General features: G+C 41.3%; 2 protein-coding genes across 2 annotated transcripts; one reads left to right on the top strand and one right to left on the bottom strand.

Annotated features, from left to right (window-relative positions):
• Window positions 1-272: 272 nt before the first annotated feature.
• rgs11 (regulator of G protein signaling 11) lies at window positions 273-10,106 on the bottom strand. Its single transcript, XM_031732841.2, has 17 exons — window positions 9,955-10,106; window positions 9,588-9,684; window positions 9,325-9,375; window positions 8,476-8,582; window positions 8,143-8,194; window positions 7,634-7,692; window positions 7,408-7,484; window positions 7,246-7,327; window positions 6,464-6,532; window positions 5,959-5,982; window positions 5,808-5,869; window positions 5,395-5,508; window positions 5,012-5,127; window positions 3,356-3,443; window positions 3,141-3,279; window positions 1,443-1,525; window positions 273-1,350 (listed from the first exon to the last, which is right to left on the bottom strand). Exons 1-17 carry the CDS (start codon window positions 10,015-10,017, stop codon window positions 1,221-1,223), a joined length of 1,413 nt encoding a protein of 470 aa, XP_031588701.1. The 5' UTR covers window positions 10,018-10,106; the 3' UTR covers window positions 273-1,220.
• Window positions 10,107-11,380: 1,274 nt separating this feature from the next.
• Window positions 11,381-15,562, top strand: c18h7orf26 (chromosome 18 C7orf26 homolog). The gene is made up of 8 exons (XM_031732829.2): window positions 11,381-11,503; window positions 12,082-12,283; window positions 12,409-12,630; window positions 12,973-13,138; window positions 13,258-13,535; window positions 13,645-13,882; window positions 14,706-14,745; window positions 15,122-15,562. Exons 2-8 carry the CDS (start codon window positions 12,089-12,091, stop codon window positions 15,363-15,365), a joined length of 1,383 nt encoding a protein of 460 aa, XP_031588689.1. The 5' UTR covers window positions 11,381-11,503; window positions 12,082-12,088; the 3' UTR covers window positions 15,366-15,562.
• Window positions 15,563-20,804: the final 5,242 nt, after the last annotated feature.

Raw genomic sequence — 20,804 nt, 5'->3', positions numbered from 1 at the left:
TTAATTAGTTGGCCTCTTTTGGTGCATTGAGACGGTAATGAGGCAAAGCCAGTCTATCAATCTGCAGCTGAACTGGGCAACTGCTTGCAATCTGACATACTACATTGATTAACCTTGATAAATGTGCAAAAACCAATAATGACCACGAAATGGCTTCAGTGCTTGAAATACAACCATTTGGCATGAAGCCGAGTTGAGTCCCGTATATCAGACCAGTTCCACTCATCAGTGCAGACTGACCTGAAAGTGAATGGAGTCAGTCTGAGTCAGACTACGATTGTTTGCAGGGTCTTAAGGTGTAGATTTTATTTTACACATTACTTTTACATCTTCAGACTTCAGATAAAACGTTCTGAGAAGGAAAAGGGTGCTCACAGCTCAGGGATCACACCTGCCACAAAGGATCACAGGCTGTAGTTTTTCCAGGAAACGTGAAAACGTGTCGCTTTGGTCACATGCAGCCAGTAGAGGGAGCCAGCACAGAACGGTTATAAGGAAGTAGAAGCAACAGAAGTGTTACTACAAATAATGTGCCTTTTAAAGCTCCTGCAGGTAGCCATAGGAAGGGTTAAATGACCAAAGGTACTAATTTCAGTGGGAACGTTTGTTTAAATTTTTTTTCTGAGGATTTAAAAACTGCTTAAAGAACCCATGAAATCGATTAGCAGTGTGTGGTAGAAAGAGAGGAAGGAAAGGGAGCTCTAAAACCTGGTCACTGTATCCACACACTCCCACGGGTATTCACAGCATGCAGGGCTGAGGCCGTAGCACCACACTAACTGCTGCTGTGACATTTTATTGAGCTGAGAGCATGCTTGAGAAAACTGAACAGCAACCTGCACAACAATCACAGTCACACTGAGGCAGATCTCTGAAGAAATATCATGTTACCAACACCTTTACCTAAACCGGCTCAGGATTCTATAGAAAAAGAACACTTGATATGGGGATCATAGGAAAAACTATTCAGCACACTGTGATGGGATGACGATGCAACAATGAAGGGTGTATAAAAAGCTCTTCTCTGTGGTTCACTGGTCGTCCTTCAGTTTCATGCTGCTCAGGTGTGCCATGACACCTGTTTCTCAAAGCTTTAGTGATGTTGCTGCGGTGTACGAGAAGCTCCGTTTGACTTTAAAGAAAAAAACTCAGACTACAGAGTAAAGCGACCGAGTCTTTCTCTCTTTTGGGTTTTTTTTTTTTGTTTTTTTTGGCCTGGATCAGAAATGCGAGCCAGCTGCAGAGTTGGCACCTGCCCCCTTGGCAAGGCCTTCTTCCTCTGCTGCCTGGGTGGCAGTCTGAGCAGGGGAGGGGCTAGAGTGCCTCTGGCGTCTCATGAAGGGGAACACACTGATGGGAAGGAGAAAAGGAAAATGCGCTCAATAAATACATGCTTAAATTTGGATGGAGAAAAAAAAGTGGGATGAGTATAAAAATGCCACCTTTTCTTGGTTTCCTGGGGGACGATGGCTTTGGCCAGCATGTTCTTGTACAGGTCAGACTTGAGATACCTTGGGTAGGAGTCCTGGAAACAGACACACATACACAAAAAGCAGCTTTTAGCTCATGGGAAAGAAAAGATGGACTTCCACATCAGTCAAAAAAGTATGTTTTTTGTTTAAATCTGATGTTCAGAAACAGGAAAAGGCAAGTCACACATTTATTGTACCCAACCAAAGATTTGGAGAGCAAAAAGTAGAAAAATAAAAATTGCTTTCTGGCTTCTTTTTAATGTGTTAATTTACTTTCCTGCTGAGTGTAAGAAGGAAAGATCAATACACTCTCATATGTCATGCAATATGAAGCCGGTGCAAAGAGGTATCCAGCTTAGCTTAGCATAAATACTGAATACACAATGAAACAGCTTGGCTCTGACCAAAGGTGAAGCAGCACTTCCAAAGCTCACTGGTATGAAACTGATATTGATCCTCTCGTCTGACAAGGAAGCAAATGAGCTTTTTTCCCAAACTGTATTCCTGTAAAGCAGGACTCACCTAAAAGCACCATTACAATCTAGTAAGTGCATACAGTAATGTGCAAAAATCTTGAGCCACCCCTCATTTTTTTTTATATTTTGCTAACGTAAGTAGGTAATATAGTATGTAAGGCAGAAAACAGGCAATTCTAACAAGCTTGAAAGTCATTGTTTGGTGTGTTCACCTTTAATCTCCAACACCATCTGAACTTTGGGGAGGCCAGTCCATGACTGATACTGTTATACAGTTTGTGTTTTTCTATGCAAGTGTAATTTTGCTGCACGGGCAGCATTTGGGATCATTGTCACGCTGAAAAACGAAGTCATTGCCAATTAGTTGCTTTCCATGGGGTATTGTAGGGTGAATCAAAATCTGTGCATAAAATTATTTGAAAATTAAGTTTTCACTGATTTTTAGTTCAGTTTGTTGTCATTTAGCAAAGCTCAGCCTTTTGAGGCTTATTGACAGCCAGGCTTGTGCTGAAAAAGCTTCAGTGAATAATGATCGACTACATGGCCAGATGCATCTCTCGGATCCTGTGTTGGGTCTTTGCTGGAATTTTCTTCCTACTTCTCAGGGGCACGGCTTTCAGATACTGTTCATCTGCTGTAGATGCAACAATTTAGACCAGTTTAAAACAGGTTCTTTGCTAAGTTGTCTGTCATGTGTATAAACACTGGTTCATCACTTGAGAAATTGCCTCTGTGATGCTTGAATGATTCACAGGTCAGTGTGAAGCAGCTTAACAAACAACATTTCTCAGAAAATGGTCAGGTACAAGGACTAGATGGAAAATGAGTAAGAAGCAAGCCAGTGTCCAAAGAAAACCCCTGCAAGACCTTCAGAAAGCCAAGAAGAACTATTGACGAAGACAACTTTAAAAAATGACAAGAGTCTGGCTCTTTAGAAGCTAAGTATAAAGAAATGGCTCAAGACTTTTGGACATGACTTCATAACATAGCATAATTTTATTATCATTTGTGGGACAAAGGAGAGCGATAACCTTTAATAAATACAGAAAACCCACGTCAGGTGAAAAAGTATAAGAAGGATATGTGTTCCATATTCATGGCTCGCGCTTGCTTATAATGCATTTTTTATGGTTAATGGTAAGTGCTGTTACATAAAGGTACAGTGTGTGGGTGGGTGAGTCAGAGGTCAGACCTTCTTCATGAGGAAGTAAATGTGCATCTGCGCGTCGTCCATGACAAAGCGGTGCGGCCGTTTGATCCCCTCTAAGGTTTTATCCATTGTCTTGCTGTCGATGTTGACCCAGCGGGCCGCTCCGGGAGCCAGGAAATTCCTGGGTTACATAAAAGATGAGGCGCTCATCTTATGAATATGAAACACATGCATGTATCACGTGCTTGTCCACTTACTTGTAGACGTCTTCCACTTTCTCTACGATTTTGGAGTTTTCTCCATGTCTGATATCCTCACACGCCTGCCAGAAATACAGGTTCTCCGCTGAGAGCGGAGAGACACGCGGTGAGGAGCTGCGTGTGTGGTAAAACAAACACTGACGCAGGAAAATGTGACACACGGCAAGAGACTTTTTATAGCTGTGGAAAGAGTTCACACTGTACACATGCATGGGTGAGCAAATCCTTCTCCTGTGTTTTGCTCATGCCTCCTTCCTCTCCACATCTCACTCTTAAATGTGGCCCTTCCTCTCTCCATTCTTTTACCTTTTAACTTTGCCACATCTGTTTGTGACCTTTTCTGTATTTGAATTCTTCTTCTAATGATTTAAAAGATTGTTTTAACTGATTGCTGTGCAGCGCTTCGGCCCACGTCTCTGGTATTTATACAGGGCACATAAATATACTGAATCTCTTTTTCCAGTCTCGTCTTTTCCATCTCTCACCGCTGGGACTGGAAAATATCATTAAGAGAGATAATCAAATTCAGAATAAAGCTGATGTGAAAAACAATTAAATAGATTTTCCATGTGTAATATTGTAACAATCTATACTATATTCCTCATATTTCATGGATATTTTACACCTGTTATGCTGATTTCCAGCTGCAGTTTCAGCCTCGACAGGGACGTGGCTGAAGACAGGGTATGTGAGGACACCTCTGGTGCCCGCCAACATTGTGTTGTATTGATGCAAACATGAGCTGAAAGTGCAGGTGGATACAGACATTGAGACCTGCTTGACTGGGAAAATGGGTTATGGATCACTTTAAACATACCTATGCACAGTAACCGTTATTTTGGAACAAGACATAAAGTTTTGCAGTTTTGCCTCTGCACACCACCAAAGTGCCAGGTCTTCATTGCTCAGACAGCATTTAATGATGTCCATGGGTTCAAGACTTCAGGCGGTCACTGACTAAATCCATGTAATAACAATAATCCGTCTATTCTCTTCTGCTTATCTTTGTCAGGGCCACAGAGGAGCTGGAGCCTAACCCAGCTACTGCAGTGAAGAGGCAGGGTACACCCTGGACAGGTCGCCAGTCTGTCAGCTAACACATAGAGAGAGACAACCATTCACACCTATGGACATCAGTGAACCAAACCCCACTAACTGCATGTCTTTGGACTGTGGGAGGAAGCTCGAGTACCAGGAGAGAACCCACGCAAACACAGGAAGAACATCCACAACTCCACACAGAAAGGCCCTGCCCTGATGGTGGACCTTCTTGCTGTGAGGCAACAGTGCTAATCACCGCACCACCGTGCTGTCTTACAAAAACAATCCTTATATTTACGATTATTTTTGTTTGTACAAATTATTTTGAGCCTCTGAAAATGAGGGATAATGTTTAAAAATATTTTTTTGTTAAACTCCTTGAATTAAAGCTGAAAGTCTACACTTCACTCACTATTGAGTGTTTCATTTAAAATTCACCACGGTGGTGCACAGAGGGGAAAAAAACTACAAAGTCTGTATCTTTGTCCACAACTGTGATAGTGAACATAATAATATGAATGGTATAACAAGTGCATTTTGTTTTTTTATCCTCCAGTATTCAAAGCTAAATGCTCCATATTTGTAATTGGTTCCCTCGCTCCTGTTTCTCACCACTGAATTCCTTCTCCAGGTAGGTCATGAACTCCTTCCTCCCCATGGCATCGTTGAGGAGCTCCATGAAGCTGAAGCTCCAGCGTTCTACTCGTAGACGCGTCGGGACCGGCACTCTGCTCAGAAACGCACAACAAACAGAAATGTTACACTCGATGTATGATGCTGAGCTCATTTGTATTGTAACATGCTGATGTTTCTGTAGCGCTTCATAGTCTCAATTACTACTTAGTGTTAAATAAGGAAAAGCATGATAAGTACAGTACTTCAACTGTGAGAAAATATATATGATCTAACATGCTGCTGCTACAGGACTCGATGAAGTCTTGAACGTGTGGAGTACTGTACTGTGTGGACTGGTTATAATCTCTGCATTGTCTCACATTTCTGCGTTCATCGTCCAGTGCGCGGTGTCATCAGAGATCCAGGGGTTACTGGGCAGGCAGCCTTGCATAATGGGATCGTGGTTCAGGTACTGCTCGCTGTATTTCAGAAAACTGCACATCCACGCACCAGTGCAGTGGCATGCGCGCACACAAGAACACACATGCATGCACACACACACACACACACACATTATTATTGTATTAGTCCTGCAGATCATAAGAGTTAATGGCCACTAATTCCAGCTCGCCCCGGGAAGCATCCATTAGTGGCTCTTCTAGAGGGAGCACTAAGCTTTATGTGCATGTGTGCGCGTACTAGAAGACGCCGAGTTTGACTCGGGCAATCAGACGCCTATTATGTGTGTATCTGTGCGTGTCTGCATGTGAGCCTTTAGCAAACTGACACATACCCTTCTAGGCAGATGGATGATTTTACACGGTTTCTTCCAAGAGCCTTTCTACAGGCTTCAATCTGCAAACAAAGGCAGGAAGAAGAACGTTGTATGTGCACTATACACTTGTACTTAATCTGATGGCATCTGAATTACATGCTGTACTTACCTCTCTTTTGTAGTAGTCACTGTTCTAGTTCTGTAAAGAGTAACACGGGGTCATCATGTGAGGTCACACATTAAACCTTTATATAATGTATGTTACAGTTATAGAAACATATACATTTGAGGATAGCTTCCTTGTGACCAAATGTGTTCACAGACACACAAACAGTAGCATTAAATATATAATCTTATAAACAATGACAGCCTAGTATGAGATTACAGACTAACATAGTATATAGTGAATTAGATTTCCCATTTGGGACAACAGACACGACTGACTCTACCCTGTCATCTCAGGTCCTCGACTTTTTAACCTTTATTTACAATCATGATTATTTTAATACACTTTAATCATTCCTAATACAGTGCAGGTCTGTGGTAAACTTACTTTCAAACAATCCCAGCGGCAAGAAAGAACAAAAGGAGGCGATTAAACACAGAGTGAAAAGTTACATCATTAATGCATTTCTTTTAAGCAGGAAGTAGAGAAATACAATGAAGTTGCTGACCAGTGTGACTCTGCAGCTGAAGTTATTTGGTCGCTCCAATCCTGTGTCCAACACATTATTAACCCCAGGCTGTAAAAAAAGACGAAGAAAAACAAAAAATAACATATGAGCACGCAAAGTAAAATCTAAGTACAGTGTATTTGATGCATGTGTCTATACAATATCTGTGTGTGTGGGTGTGTGTGGGATGAGATGCGTGTGAGCGAGCACTTAGCCTCCCTAGAAGTTTCCACTCCACTAGCTCTGACTTTTAGTCCCAGGTTTCTTTCTTTTTCTCCAAGCCCTCATCCGTAATTCATAAGGTCAAGACAGGATGGAGTCCCTCCTCCAAAACCCTTATCCTCTTATTCACCCGCCTCCCATTACCCCTTTCATTTTCCCCTCCCCACTTTTCCCCGGCATGCATGCACACGCACGTGCACGCTTCTTCCTTCCCCTTTGGTACTTCTCTCTGCCTGTCTGTCTCTATCTAAGAAAAAACCAAACAAAGCTGGTGTTCAGCTAACAAACAGATGTGGAATATGATGATTTTTTCTTGCTCTCCTTGTTTCTCCCTCTCTTGCTCTGACTCTCTGTATATCAACTGAGGCTCTTACCAGGTTGAATATTTCATGCAGAAGGGAAAAGGGACTGTGGGTGAACTTTAGTGGGACTGCTGTCTGTTTTTATGCTGGGATACAGCTTTAATAGTTGCCTAGTATAGAGATGATCATGTAGCTGTGCTGTAGCGTAGCATGTACGACACAGTACAGTTGAATGCAGTACAGTGTTATTGAGCGTACCGGGGGTCTGTTGATGAGCCAGTAAGCCTGCTCCTGACACTCCAGAACAATGCGGTCAGCCTTCCGCCTCTGTTTGGACGCTCTGAACATAAATCACAGAGTTAGTCTCTGCACGCTGGTAATCGCACGTGCGTGTGTGTGCGTGTTTGCAAAAGAGTGCACCTGAGTTGCTCTCTGGCTTGCATCACAACAAAGTCCCAGGTGTGGTTGATCCTCTTGTGCAACAGACTGTACCTTTCCTAAAAAGGAAAAGGAAAAGAGGGAGGAGAGGAGGAGGAATGATGACACAGACTTCTTGGCCCAAATCTTCCTGCTGCATATTTCATAACACAAACACACACACTTTCTCTGTCTTTTAGATGCACATACACACACATGCTTTCCTCACCTTCTCATATTCCATCAGTTCACCTTGTTTTCTTATATTCTTTTTAGCCAGATAGATTGCTGTTAGGATATAAGAAAGAAAACAAAGAGAAAGAGGTGAAATCAGAGGTCCAAAGACCTGTACCTGTGTTTATTATATGTTATAAAGGCTCCTTTCTGCCTTCAGCTGCTCACTTATTCACATGGGTCTTCACAGCAGGTAGCTCCGTATATTTGATTTGGGATTTTTTTTTCCTGGGTCTCCTCCTGGTCTCAAACTGGGCTTCTCTTATGTGTCAGGTGAATTTATAAACCACTAAAGTATAAAAACTTGTGTAGGATTTTTTTCGCAAAGTGTTTCATATAAATAATTTTTAAAAAGAGTGAAAAAGACAGGAATCGTAGGATACATGTGAAAAAGAGCTTACATGTTCGTAATCATGATTATATAATGTTTTATATATGACATGTCCACTGGGAAGTGGACGTCGTCCCTCAGAGATCACATGTATATTTTGAGTTTTTTCTTACCATAGTCCAGCTCTGAGGCGGGCCACCTGGTACTAGTCCAGAAATATGGGGTCTGTAAAAAAACAAACAAACAAACAAACAAAAAGAAAAAGCAACATTTTTCTTCTTCCTTTTTATTTTTTTTTTATCTTGACTGAAACTGATGTTGAAGCAGTTGATGAAAAAGCAGCAGACTGGCAGATGGATGAGGGATTAGGAAGTAGGCTAATGGAGTGAGAGTGAAAATGGGAGATGAACCCTAATAGAGAGAAGGTGATGTTTTACTGAGAGATTGATGGAGGAAGGGCCAGGGTTTTAGAAAGTAGGCAGAATGGACATACTGAGCGGCCTGACCTGGAAGCGGTAGGGTGACTCATCGGGCCGTAGCACAAGGCACCTCGGCTCTTTGAGGGGGTAAATATATCCATATTTCACCAGCATGTTGCCAAGGTGCAGAGCCTCTGTCGAACACCACAGAAGAAGTCTCAAACATCTCACCAGATTGTTATTCAGGTTTTTTATTTATCACCGTGTCATGTCTGATGGCACCTGAGAGGGGATGCTGATTTCATTAGGACTAAAGCTTTTAGACTGAACTGACTAAGTAGCTGTGATTGGAAAAGAGCTGTTGGCACTGCACTTTTCTTTATCAAACATGCGAGCACTGTCAACCATCTCTCATAAATCGAGGCTTTGCTCCAGCAATGAAATGCCTCATCAATCTTCAGTCTCTCCTCATTTGTTAAAGAGCCCTACTTTTTTGAGTGACAGCTCCCAAAAAAAGCTGTGGGATGCATTTTAATCAGCTCCTACCGCTCTCTCTCTGTCCCTCTCTGCCTGACTCCACTCTTTTCTTTACTGCTGCTCTGAAGCAAAAGGGACCAGCGGGCTACTTTTTTCCCCCTCAACGTCTAATTTAGTTTAAAATCTCCTGAGGTGAAGATCTCTTTGGGGACACTAATCAAACTCAGATCATCAGGTGAGTTAATCAGACCCAGACCCACTGGGGCTAACCCCATTCCTGTTTACTGGAAACATCATCCCCTACGATGCACACACAAATAACTACCTACCGCGTCAGGCACCATATCCTGGCAACACAACAACGACACACAACATGCCGCTCACACAGAGATAGGAGAAAAACAGCAGATACGTAACAGTCAATCATCAAGCGCACATCGTATGCATCTGTACACCTACCCTCCTCGCTGATTCTGTATTTGTGCGTCAACCAAGTAATTATATCATGGCCTGTAAAAGAACGGAAAGAAACAAGAGGGGACGTGAGGAAAGAAGTTCCTCTCCAATCTTGGCAAAGCACACAGGATTCTCCAAAAAATGAATGCTGAATTATGCATGACTGCTGGGACAAAGTCAAGCTGCAATGTACCTATCCACCCAAGCGCACTGATTCCAATGCATACTGACACAAGGAGCATACTCATACACACACACACACACACCTGTCATGGCATGTGGAATGACAGTTATAAGAAGCCTCTGGTTTCTCATCTTCATGCCCATGTCAGGGTCCTGCATGGCCACTATCACTTTCTCCATCTGCAAGGGAGACACACACACACACACATACACACACACACACACACACACACACACACACACACGTAAACATGCACCTGGGCAACGAGAATAAGACCACTACACGAATAATAATAATAATAACAACAACAATAATAATAGTAATTTTATATTAATTTGTTTTTCTTCTTTAATCCAGTGATATGTGTTGGATTTGTTCAGCGCTGGATTTCCAGGATATTCTGTGACAAAATTAATACAACCAAAGAGCACGTGATCAAGCAGTCTTACCTTTCGAAAGCATGCCATTTGCTCCCGATGACACCCTCCTTTAGCCAGGGTGTTGATGGTCATCTTGCGGGATGCTTGGGATCACTCGACGGGACGGCAAAGTGCAAAAGCAAAGTGCTACCGGGAGAGCGATCCGAGAGAGAGAGAGAGAGAGAGAGAGAGAGAGAGAGAGAGAGAGAGAGAGAGAGAGAGAGAAGAGAGAGCGAGAGAGAGGGGGAGAAGAGAGAGAGGGAGAGAGATGGAAACATCAGGCTGTCCCGTGCCCGCCGGGCGCGCGCGCGGCTGTGTAGATTAGAGAGGATTACATGTCGAATAAATTTTTACTCAAGAGTTTCGGCACAAAAGAGGCAACTATAGCTTTTCTCTGTTTCTTTTTACAGAGAGGCTATATGATGAACTGAAAATGAAAAATATAGCTGTATACGAAATGTAGGCCTTACCAAAGCGTACCATATCAAGTTCTTTCGCTGTTATTTGAATATATACATATATTTAAAAAAAAAATAGTTTTACATTTGCAGAGAGTGTTTGGCTGGTCTACTGACCTGATAAGGGTAATAAATATAAAGACACTGCATATTAGTAAGTGTGCTGTGAGCTAAATAACTAAAAGGTTGAATAAAACATGACAGATTGTTGAAATGTATTGAACTGATTACATTAGTCAATAAATAGATGAATAAGCAAGCAAGCTTAGTATTTTTCATTTTATGCCATTAAAAACAATAAACTGGCCCTGAACGTCTGGGCTAAGAAATACATTTGCTGTTAAACAAATTTTCGTAACAGAAATTCTTAAAGATGCTTTCTCTGCTTACACATATTAGAATATCAACAATTACAGTCATTTCGAAATAAACTGGTATTTTGTATCTTTAACTATCTATGACAGCAAATACTGGTGCTTAATGATTTCTGTGGATTAAAATGGTTAAATGTTTTAATGATGATGTATTATATATCCTTAACCGTCATGTATTATATTTATAGCAAAGTTGCTACATATTGTTATGGATTTTGTTCCCGTCTCTCTTTGCTATAGTATCCGTAGATGTGATTTTGTCATATGGCTGTTTGCTTGTTTGTTTGTTTCATATATATACATACATACATATATATATATATCTATATATCTATATATATATATCTATATATCTATATATATATATATATATATATATATATATATATATGTGTGTGTGTGTGTATTTGAATAAAATAGATCAATTAATCAAACAATATCCTATCCTACTGTGTTATGTGTCATTATGTGGAACTAAAGATAAAATTATCAGAGTGAAATATTTCTGGTTTCTGCTTGGTAAAATAATTTACACAAAAATATTTAAATTAAATTAAATTAAATTAAATTAAATGCGTTGCCAGTTTACATCCACATGATTAACGACAATGAATGAACGTCAATGGCTGTCATTTTTGTTCCACACAGGCTTCCGTAGTAGCAGGAAGCAGTTCCGTCGTCGTTTTGAGACCTTTCGTGGTCCTGTTTTCAGCTAATTTGTGAAAGGGAATAAGAGTTTTTGCTGAGGTAAGTGCTTAACTCCTGCTTTTTGAATACTGCCGGGTTAACTGTAACGCGTAAGCTCTGTAGCGAAGGAAACACCTAGTGTTAGCTGCCAGCTAACACTAGCTGTAGCAGGATGGAGCAGACCATTGAGGAGACTCAGTGTGGAGCTGGTCCAATCCAAAAGTATTGACACTATAGACACGGCAAAAGTCATAGGCATAATTTAACGTGAAACCAGAGTTCAGAGTCTCTTTTTAAAAAAAATCATTGTCCACTGTTCCGTCATTTTGGATGATAAAACAAGCACAGCTAATGTTTTTGTTACATCTAATGTGCTTTGTTTGTTGTGTTGTTTTCTTTCTGTGGCACATATCACAATGTGTCAAGATTTAGCCAAACAAAAACCTGCAACATCTTAACAGCCCACCATGCAGTGCTGTTTAAAAACCTGCAGAGCCAATGTTACTTCATGAATTAAAACCGTTTAATACTTTCACAGATAGAAGAGACACAGCCTTGTTACCATGGACTTTTTATTAATACACTTCACATCATCATCATATTTAACGTCTTTCACATTGTTTATGTGCTTCTGTCAGGTTAGTGATGGGTGACATCCGTCAGTCATTGCTGCCTCGGGATGTGCTGAGTGCAGCCAAGGAGCTGCTGTACCACCTGGACATTTACATCTGTAACCTGGTGCAGTCTGGGAGGCAGCCTCCTCAGGTTGACTCAAAAACCCTGGAGCTGGTTGAGGAGTTCATTCTACATGCACCCAAAGATAGAAACACCCCAGCCAGGGTAAACTGGGACCCCAGAATGCTTAAGCACCAATATATAATATGTAAACACACAAAAGAAATCAGTCAATAACTCAAGTGTGGTTTTTTTGTTTTGTTTTGTTTTTTGTTTTGTTTTTCTTTCAGAGAATGAGTGCTCTTCAGGAGCTCCAGCTGTTGGAGATCATGTGCAGCTGTTTTCAGGAGCAAAGTCGTGATGCTGTCCGTCAACTTATGTTTGCTGCCCTTTTTAATCTCCAAGGCAACCAGGCAGATGAAAGCCGCATGGCACTGCTGGGCAAATTGGTCTCCATGGCTATTGCTGTGAGCAGGGTTCCTATCCTGGAATGTGCTGCTACCTGGTTGCAGGTGAGGACTCAGTCCCACAGTCCTGTGTTGTTAGTTGTGAAATCATGAGGTCAGGGAGAAATGACTAAAAAACACAACCACAACAACTGTTCTTACACTAGACTTTGATACCTGACAGCAGACGTTGTTGCATCTGGACGATGTATTGCTTCAGTGATGGTGCCATGTGTAATTTGACCAGTTTCACCAGCCCTTATCACAGTTGGCACTTTGATGCTTTAAGGTCGATGTTTTTCTCCTGACACTGTCCGGACCTGATGTGTCAAGAAAGGACTGCATGTATGTGTCCCTGTACTTTGGATGTACTAATCGTAGGCTTCTGGTTCTGTTTGTGCTGTGCAGAGAACCCATCGTGTGTACTGCGTACGCTTGGCACAGGTGCTGGTAGATGATTACTGTAGTATGGTCCCAGGCTCTGTGCCCACCCTGCAGAATATCCACAGTGCAAGCCCGCGCTTCTGCTGCCAGTTCATCACTGCTGTCACCACTCTTTATGACTTCACCTCAGGTAAAAAATAAATTAATTAATTAAAAAAACTTGAATGTAAAAACATGGAAACAGTTCGAAAAAAGACTGTGTTCGTTGGGGGAACATCTGATATTTAACACTTTTGTGTGTGTTTTCAGAGGAGCTCACCCCCCCACTCGAACTCCTCCAGATGATCGTATCGTGGATCCAAGATGACCCTCGTCTAGTCCTGATCACCTTCCTGAACTCGCCCATTTCCGGCAGCCAACCAATCACCTCGCTCGATGTCACACCGTTAGGGGGTTTGGTGCGTTGGTGCATCAAAGCACCACTGGTCTACAGGAGAGACAAGAAACAGGCGCTGACCAATGGAAGCTCTGAGAATGAGCCAGAAGTAGGGCCTCTCTTCTCTGCACTCCACTTAAGTGTCCTACAGGTTTGTGTTTGTGTTCAGATCCATCCAGTAAAAGACACGTTGTACACGTAAACCCTTGCAACGTCCACAGAGAAGGTCATTAGCCATCTCCTCCTTGTTCCTTATTTAGGTCTTAATGCTTTTGCCCACCATACTCAACGAGAAGGGGCTTTTTGGTCGCCTGGCACTGCTTCAGATGGAGTCCTTGGCTGCTCTGACATCTGATCTTTCCCGACTTTTGGACCAGGCTGACAAACACACGCACACGTCCTCCGCTGATACACTTGCACTGTCCCAGCTGGCCCTCGACCGGCTGGCCCAAGCCCTGCAGGTGGCCATGGCCAGCGGAGCCCTGCTCTGCTCAAGAGGTAACAGTGTGGAAAAGTGGTGTAGTGAGTGCCTGTACATTGTTGTGCCTGGGACTGGAAATTAATGTAATATTCAGCTATTCAAATCCAGCTCCATGTATGGCTTCTAAGTTCATTTTCTAAAAGAAACAAAATGACAACAAAAAACACAGCTGTAGATACAGTTGAGTCTGCCATTAACTCATCTGTATAGTATTCTAAGCAAGTATTCTAGAGTCAAATATGTGGCCACCTGTCTGACAGCTAAAGCTTGGTCCAAACTGGGTCATGTCATCATGTCATTTGATAATGATCCCGAATAAAGCAGCAAATCTACAACAGAGTGACTGAAAAACAAAAAAAATCAGACTGTTACAACATCTCGGTCAAAGTCCAAATGTCAATCTGAGTGAAATGTTGTGAAGAAGAATGAGCCACAATCCCTCCACAACAATGTGAGAAACTGTTGAAGTCATAAACAAAATTATTACTTTGAGTTATTGCTGCTGAATGTGGCTCCAAAAGCTGTTGGATCATGTCTTGTACTTAGTTTTTCACAGGACTAAATAGATTCCTGTGAAATCTACATAAACATTTACCACGTGTTGCAATTACTCTTTTGTTTTTTCTCTTATCTTTTAAGTTAAAGACCTAAAAAGATTGAGTGCATTAGTATTTAAAGACAAACTGATTTTTAAAATGTCACCTTGAAAATTAAGGAACTTTAACAAATGTTATATATGAAGGAAATTTCAGCTTTTAGAAAAGAATTTAGTAGCTAGGTAACCAGTTGTACTTTGTCTTAGCACACTATGTCTTTTCAAACATAATGTTGTCTTCACAGAGGACCTGAGGGCCATCTGTTCCCGACTCCCCCACAACAAGTAAGATCCAAGTGTTTGTTGTTTAGTACATCATTTCCCTTCACAATGTGATATTTGCACAGTGTTGTCGCCTACACTGTGCTTCAGCTTCAGGGTTTGTTTGTTTTTGTTTTTTTAACAAAATTACATAAATGTACCATCTTATAACCAGCGCCCTAGACTATATGGGAAGCTGGTTAAGGACTGAAGTTTAGTTGTTGAAGTGAAATTGAACAAACTTCCCCATTGGAAAAAAATTTACCGCTAAAGCAGTTTTATTTAAACAATGCAGTACCTGTCCTTTAATTTGATTACAAATTTAATTCCTGTGATTTTGGTTTCGTTTTGGCTTTTGTGGACCTTCCATTCTCATCTTTTTGTGTATTTGTGTTTCCAGTCTGCTCCAGTTGGTGCTGTCTGGCCCGGTGATGTACTACAACAACATCCACACACCTCCGCTGGCCTATAGTCCTCACGCCGCTCATTCACCCATCGCCCCACACCCCACACTCCCTGCACTCCCCACACACCGCGCGCACACCCCGCACGCGCCACTTGCCCCACACCCTTCCTCTCACCCTCAGTACCCAGCTCAGCCTTTTATGACAGGGATGCCGTTCCCCTTCCGACCCAGCCACTGAGAGAAAAATCCCTCAAACCGCTGGCAGATGTGAACGTGCGTGTGGACGTTTGGTAGTATGAAGTGAGTGTTTGTGTGCGTGGATTAATATGTGTGTTTGTGTAACTAGGGTGTATTGTCTGATGTTATTAGCACGTTTGCTTGTGAGAAAGTCTGTGAGGCTTACATGTTTGTCCAATAAATATTTTTTTACTTCCACCATGGTGGTGTTCTTTTTACCAACTATTTGTGGTCACCCTAGTCCTGTTTCCAGCACTAAACACTGAGCTTGTATTTTCAGGTGGACAGTTAGAAACTGAATCATCATTACAGGAATTAACCAAACCGCCTGTTAAAACATGACGTGACATGTGCAAGTGTAGGCATAAAGGCAACTTGACTCAGAGTGTGGACAAATGAGTAAAGGTAGACTGTTCGGCGTGTCCCAAACTCAATGTGCTTCATTACGTAACTAGGAGATGTCAGAGCTTTTGGAGCCCTGCCCTGTGTGCACAAGTTCACCCCTGTTGCGGGGCAGATAGCATATCATTGAACTGCAGCACCTCACCCTTTTCAGAGACCCCAGCTGCCCTCATGTAGGATGAAAATTGCATCATCTGCGATATTTTCTCTATAGCAGAAGCAATGGATGCCTTTAACAGAACAAAAGGTTAGGATAGGGTTGAATATTTTTGCTTCACTTCCTTATAGCATGTGCTTAGAAGGAAGTGAATAGTTTTCAATTTATTCATGTTATTTTGATCACTATTGTTGTCATTGTTAGCCATTCTGCTTCCTTTTCTGTTCTTACTGGAATTGCACTAATAGAGATGCACTTAGATTTCCTTCATTCCGTCCTGGAACACGTGCGACGAGACATTAAGTCTTGAATCCGCTCCAACAGTGTCAACATGTGGCGGCAAAATGGAATCCAGTTCACAAATGCATTTTGCTACAGCTTAAGGCTGATGGTAGTATATTCATGCATGTGCTGACTGTTTGCCCCCCCCCACACACACATCTCATGGGCGGAGGCAGCGATAAGGATAATCTCTTCCTAGAAAATGATGCTTTACTGTTGGGCCTTTAAAGGTGACACACGGAGATAGTATTAAAGTTAAAAAGGCGGGATCGATGAGAAAGCGTGTGAGCTTTGTTTCTACAAATGATAATGAAACCGGCCGGGCGGACTCAGATTTTGCATTCCAGTGTGTATTCTAACATGAAAGTTGTGTGGTTTGGTAAAAATGTAAATTAAAGCAGAATGCGATATGTCGCATATCATTTCCAAGATATGTAGTTTACTGAAAATTGTACAAAGGCCTCGCCTCTCCTTTTAGCAACACTCTGTCTTCATTGTCCTGATGAAATAAGAAAGGAATGTGTGGCCAACATTAAATAGCTTTTCTATTTCCGATCATGCAACTATTTAACCTCATCAGATGTTAGATGTTCCAACATTTCATAGGTAACTGAGTCTTCCAGCTTTTTTTTTATGTGTTACTGCCATTAAATTTCAGTTTTAACATTTGATATGTTCTTGTCGTACTAATTAACATTAGAAAATTATGCTGCACCATGTTGGCACACATGCTGGCCATAGCTGGTTTCATCTGTGCACTTACTGTAACAGATTTTCCGTCAGGGTTTCAGAGGATATTTTGGTTTGTGTTGGTTCAGTTCACCCTTGCCAAAGGTGTGACTGTATGGTTGGGCTGGACTGTGTGTTAACAGCTGCAGAAGCAAGGTTTCTGCAGGAACACCCCCTCAGTCACACAGATGCACCACCACCTTCATTGAGGCTGATTCCCTCAGAACTGCAAGCTAACCATAAACTAGATGGCTGGATTTTAATTTTTAATTTCAAACTAAAGTAATGCACATCAGTTATTAAGCGGTGAACGCCTGCAGCCCCTGGGCTAAATGTTACACTAGGTTTTCAATCTTTAACTGTGAACTCCTAAAGTTCATTCATGCTTGAAACAACATATCAGCAAAATAAATCATGGCACAAAACGGCCTCTTCCCCTTCTTCACTTTGCTTTTGAAAAGAGTGCAGGTGTTCAGTGGTTCTGCATACACTTCCTCTCTTACAAATACAGCAACAAGTCTGAAAGTCACCGGCAGTTTCAGCACCTGTCGATCTGAAGGTTTAAAGTAATAAAAATCAAACTGTCACTGCAGGACTCAAAGAATAAAAACAAGTATCTTTCACCAGTTACTCGTGTAACTGATTCTATTCTCTGAGTGAATGTGTACAATACATGGCATCAAAGCTGTCATTAACAGGTTTGTTCTATCATATCCAACAACACAAGCCTCTCTGAATAAAGAGCTGTAAGTCGGGCTGTAGCTGCTCTGGGACCACCCTCATTTGCTTTTCTCAAAGACAAGGATCAATACTGCTGACTGTACATCCTGCAAAGCTTGAGCTTATAATTCACTTTAAGCCAGAAACAAGCAGAAAGAGGACACAAAGCTGTTATTTTCAGGGGATTTAACAGTGATATGGGAAACTCAGGACAATTCTTTCCCATATCGTCCTGAAAGCTTCCAAGAAGCTCCTGAGATGAAGGTTTCATTAGCATCAGTGTGTGAGTTTGAAAACAAAGCCGTGCTGCTTTTCAGTTTGGAAAAAATACACATAGAAAGGATACTATCTTCTCTCATTCACTATTCTGCTTCCTGGGTAATTTATTAAGTCTGTATTAATGTGTGCACGGTGATGCATGTTAGAGGAGGAACTAAAAGTCCCTGCTACCTGCACATCCTAAATATTAGGGGCTTTTAGCATTTACCTGAATCACCTGCATGCTAGCATTTCCCAAACAGCCCTTGGAAGAAAAAAAAAATGTATGAGGCAAAACTTTGATTTTGCCACAGTGATGCACTAAAAAACAAACTCTTCATTCATTCATTCAAACTCTGAAATGAAATCAAACCTCTGCAGGTGAAACTGTCAGTGGATCATAAGATGCATTAAGATCTTCTTGGAGCCATTGATGTGTGAACAAACATGGGCATTGATCCATATCAGTGGATATCAAATTAGTTTACTGAACAAATGGCGGTAAAGAAATTTATTGTACCATAGTGCACTTTTATGATGGGGTAACATAATATTCAGAGGTGTTTCTGGGCCAATGAGCTGCAAACAGGCCAGCACAGCACCATTTTTTATCTGTGATCTCAGTGAGAAGAACATTATTAAAGTCAAACATTCCTGACGGCTTCATCAAAATCGGAGTATTATGAGCTTAATAAGAAACACAGAACTGAGCGCTCAGGTTGGATTTGGATTTCATTTGATTGCACAGGTGTGCATGAAAACAGGAGTGTATTTTATTCAGAGAAACAAATGTCAGCCTTGTGCAGCTACAGTAAAAGTCAGCAGAGTCTGCAGGATTTGTTCTCTGAGAAATGTCGTGTCTGCACAAATTTTCATGGCAGCCTGGTTGGTGAGATCTCCCTATTAAACCTATTCAGGAGTCTTATTTTGAAATATTCTCTAACTTAGAAAAGAGTCAGGGACCCATCAAATGTCATTAGTTTCAAAAAGAAACCTCATTTGCTTCTGTTTATTCAGAAGTCAACATTTTCGTGAGTAGAAAGGAAGGAAGGAGTTGCATGAGGTATTTCTTAATGATTTCAGAAAAGCGGTTGAGCCTTACAGCCTCTCTCCGTGTGCACAATGTACACGTGTGCCTTAGTAAATGTTTTGTTTTTTAAATTCCAGACATCTTGTTTTTGTCTTGTCTTTTTTTCTGAGAAAACATTTCCTCCTCTGTTATTGCACAGTTGGATTATTGTTACAGACGCCACACATGCTGGGGCATTATTACCCGATGCCTCACTACGGATCAGTGTGCCAAGTAATGATTAAAAGAGACAGCAAAAGCCGGCCTGAAAACATTCCTTACGACAACTTTACATTCTTGGCTTACACCAACACGGAACTACAACGACGTCTTGCTGTAATAAATGCTCTTGAACTTTCAGAACTCTAAATCCTTAAACGTGAAAGCACAGTTTCCCATGTCCACTGTTTTGTATAGAGAGAGATATATACACAGTAGTGTGCTTCTGAGTCCTAGCATTCAATGTTCTCAAACAAGTGGACTTCCAAAGCAGGTGTGACACAAAAATGTGGGGAAATGATGGCGTGGGAACATTATTAAAGCCGGCGCTCTCGTCACCCAATGACTGCTTTCTGCAAAATACATGTAAGCGGCCTGATGTCGGGCATAAACATGCAATTACTTAAGTCAACCCAAAAGAGCAATTACAGGGACAATTTCACAATCACACTAAGGCTGTTTTGGTTCAATAATCAATAATTAAAAGTGATGGCAAATAAACGAGATTGCAAAACCAGCTATGAAAGAAAGTTTACAAAGACCTGTTTACAAAGATTTACTAATAATTTACCATCAGTGGCGACTGCTTCGCTGCTGCCCACCCTAATGCCCAATCCCAGGGGTTGTTGATTGGTCAACCCTGTCTGAATGAACATGACAGTGAGTAGTATAATCACCAAATTATCAATGTTGTCTCCTTGTTTGGCTACTAAAGGCCAGACAGCATCAGTCTTTGCACTAAATTATTTACCAACTTTGGCTCCAGTGGAAATTTCCAAACTTTGCACTTCTAAGCCTTAGTTGTAGAATACTGCTCTGTATTAATTCTGAATATAAAGCATTGTCTTTACTTCTGTGCTGTGTGGGAATAAAAAGCAGAAATGGGGGGGGGGGGGAAGAACTTCAGACACTGACCACAGTTAATGGACCTTCAACTCTTTTCTTCTTCTAGACATTTTCACAGCTGCAGCACAAAGACAACACTGTTTTTGGACTGTGGGTGTATGACTCCCCCCCCCCACCACCACCACCACCACACACACACACACACACACAGACAAAAAAAACCCAGCAGACCGCTATCATGTCTGCTGTTCCTCATTTCAAGGTTTCAGTTGATGGAAGAAAAGCCACGATTTGTCTGGAAAGGTCATTCAAGGTAGACTGTGGTTTTAAACACAACCAAAATACTAAAAATACTGGAGGGAAAAAAGTACAGTTATAATATTTTATTAGGAAATGTTAAAGGTATATTTACTTACATAGATATAAATGGTAATTTCTAATTTTCTGGTTATAATATTCATTCTAGACTTTATAAACCATAATTTTGAAGGGTAGATATGGTACAAGGCCACAGCACAGCACACTATGATTCTTTTAAAAAAAAAGCTGAAGCTATTATAAAAAAGCAAATCCAGCAGAATTCAGGGTTGGATTTCAGTAAAGGTTTGCATCTTCCATAATTTGCACTTTCAACCTACAAGTAAAGATCAAGAAGCTTGGAAGAATATTATTAGTCTTCTCTGACAACTTTAATATTGTGAGTTATCAAAGTGGAGCAAATTTAACCTTTTCATACACACATACTTGGTTATGTTCAT

Source organism: Oreochromis aureus, linkage group 18 (genome assembly GCF_013358895.1).
Source record: "Oreochromis aureus strain Israel breed Guangdong linkage group 18, ZZ_aureus, whole genome shotgun sequence".
Classification (NCBI taxonomy): domain Eukaryota; kingdom Metazoa; phylum Chordata; class Actinopteri; order Cichliformes; family Cichlidae; genus Oreochromis; species Oreochromis aureus.
The sequence above is the reverse complement of the archived record's forward strand: the minus strand, read 5'-3'. Positions and strand labels throughout refer to the sequence as shown.

What these genes read in the sequence shown, in the direction of transcription:
- rgs11 (XM_031732841.2), bottom strand. Translation starts at nt 10,017, where the DNA reads ATGACCATCAACACCCTGGCTAAAGGAGGGTGTCATCGGGAGCAAATG. An exon ending in CAAGCCAGAGAGCAACTCAG is followed by an intron (nt 7,328 to 7,407) that starts GTGCACTCTTTT and finishes ATTTATGTTCAG; the next exon opens with AGCGTCCAAACAGAGGCGGA. An exon ending in GTGACTACTACAAAAGAGAG is followed by an intron (nt 5,870 to 5,958) that starts GTAAGTACAGCA and finishes CTTTGTTTGCAG; the next exon opens with ATTGAAGCCTGTAGAAAGGC.
- c18h7orf26 (XM_031732829.2), top strand. Translation starts at nt 12,089, where the DNA reads ATGGGTGACATCCGTCAGTCATTGCTGCCTCGGGATGTGCTGAGTGCA. An exon ending in ATAGAAACACCCCAGCCAGG is followed by an intron (nt 12,284 to 12,408) that starts GTAAACTGGGAC and finishes TTTTTCTTTCAG; the next exon opens with AGAATGAGTGCTCTTCAGGA. An exon ending in TCCACTTAAGTGTCCTACAG is followed by an intron (nt 13,536 to 13,644) that starts GTTTGTGTTTGT and finishes TTCCTTATTTAG; the next exon opens with GTCTTAATGCTTTTGCCCAC.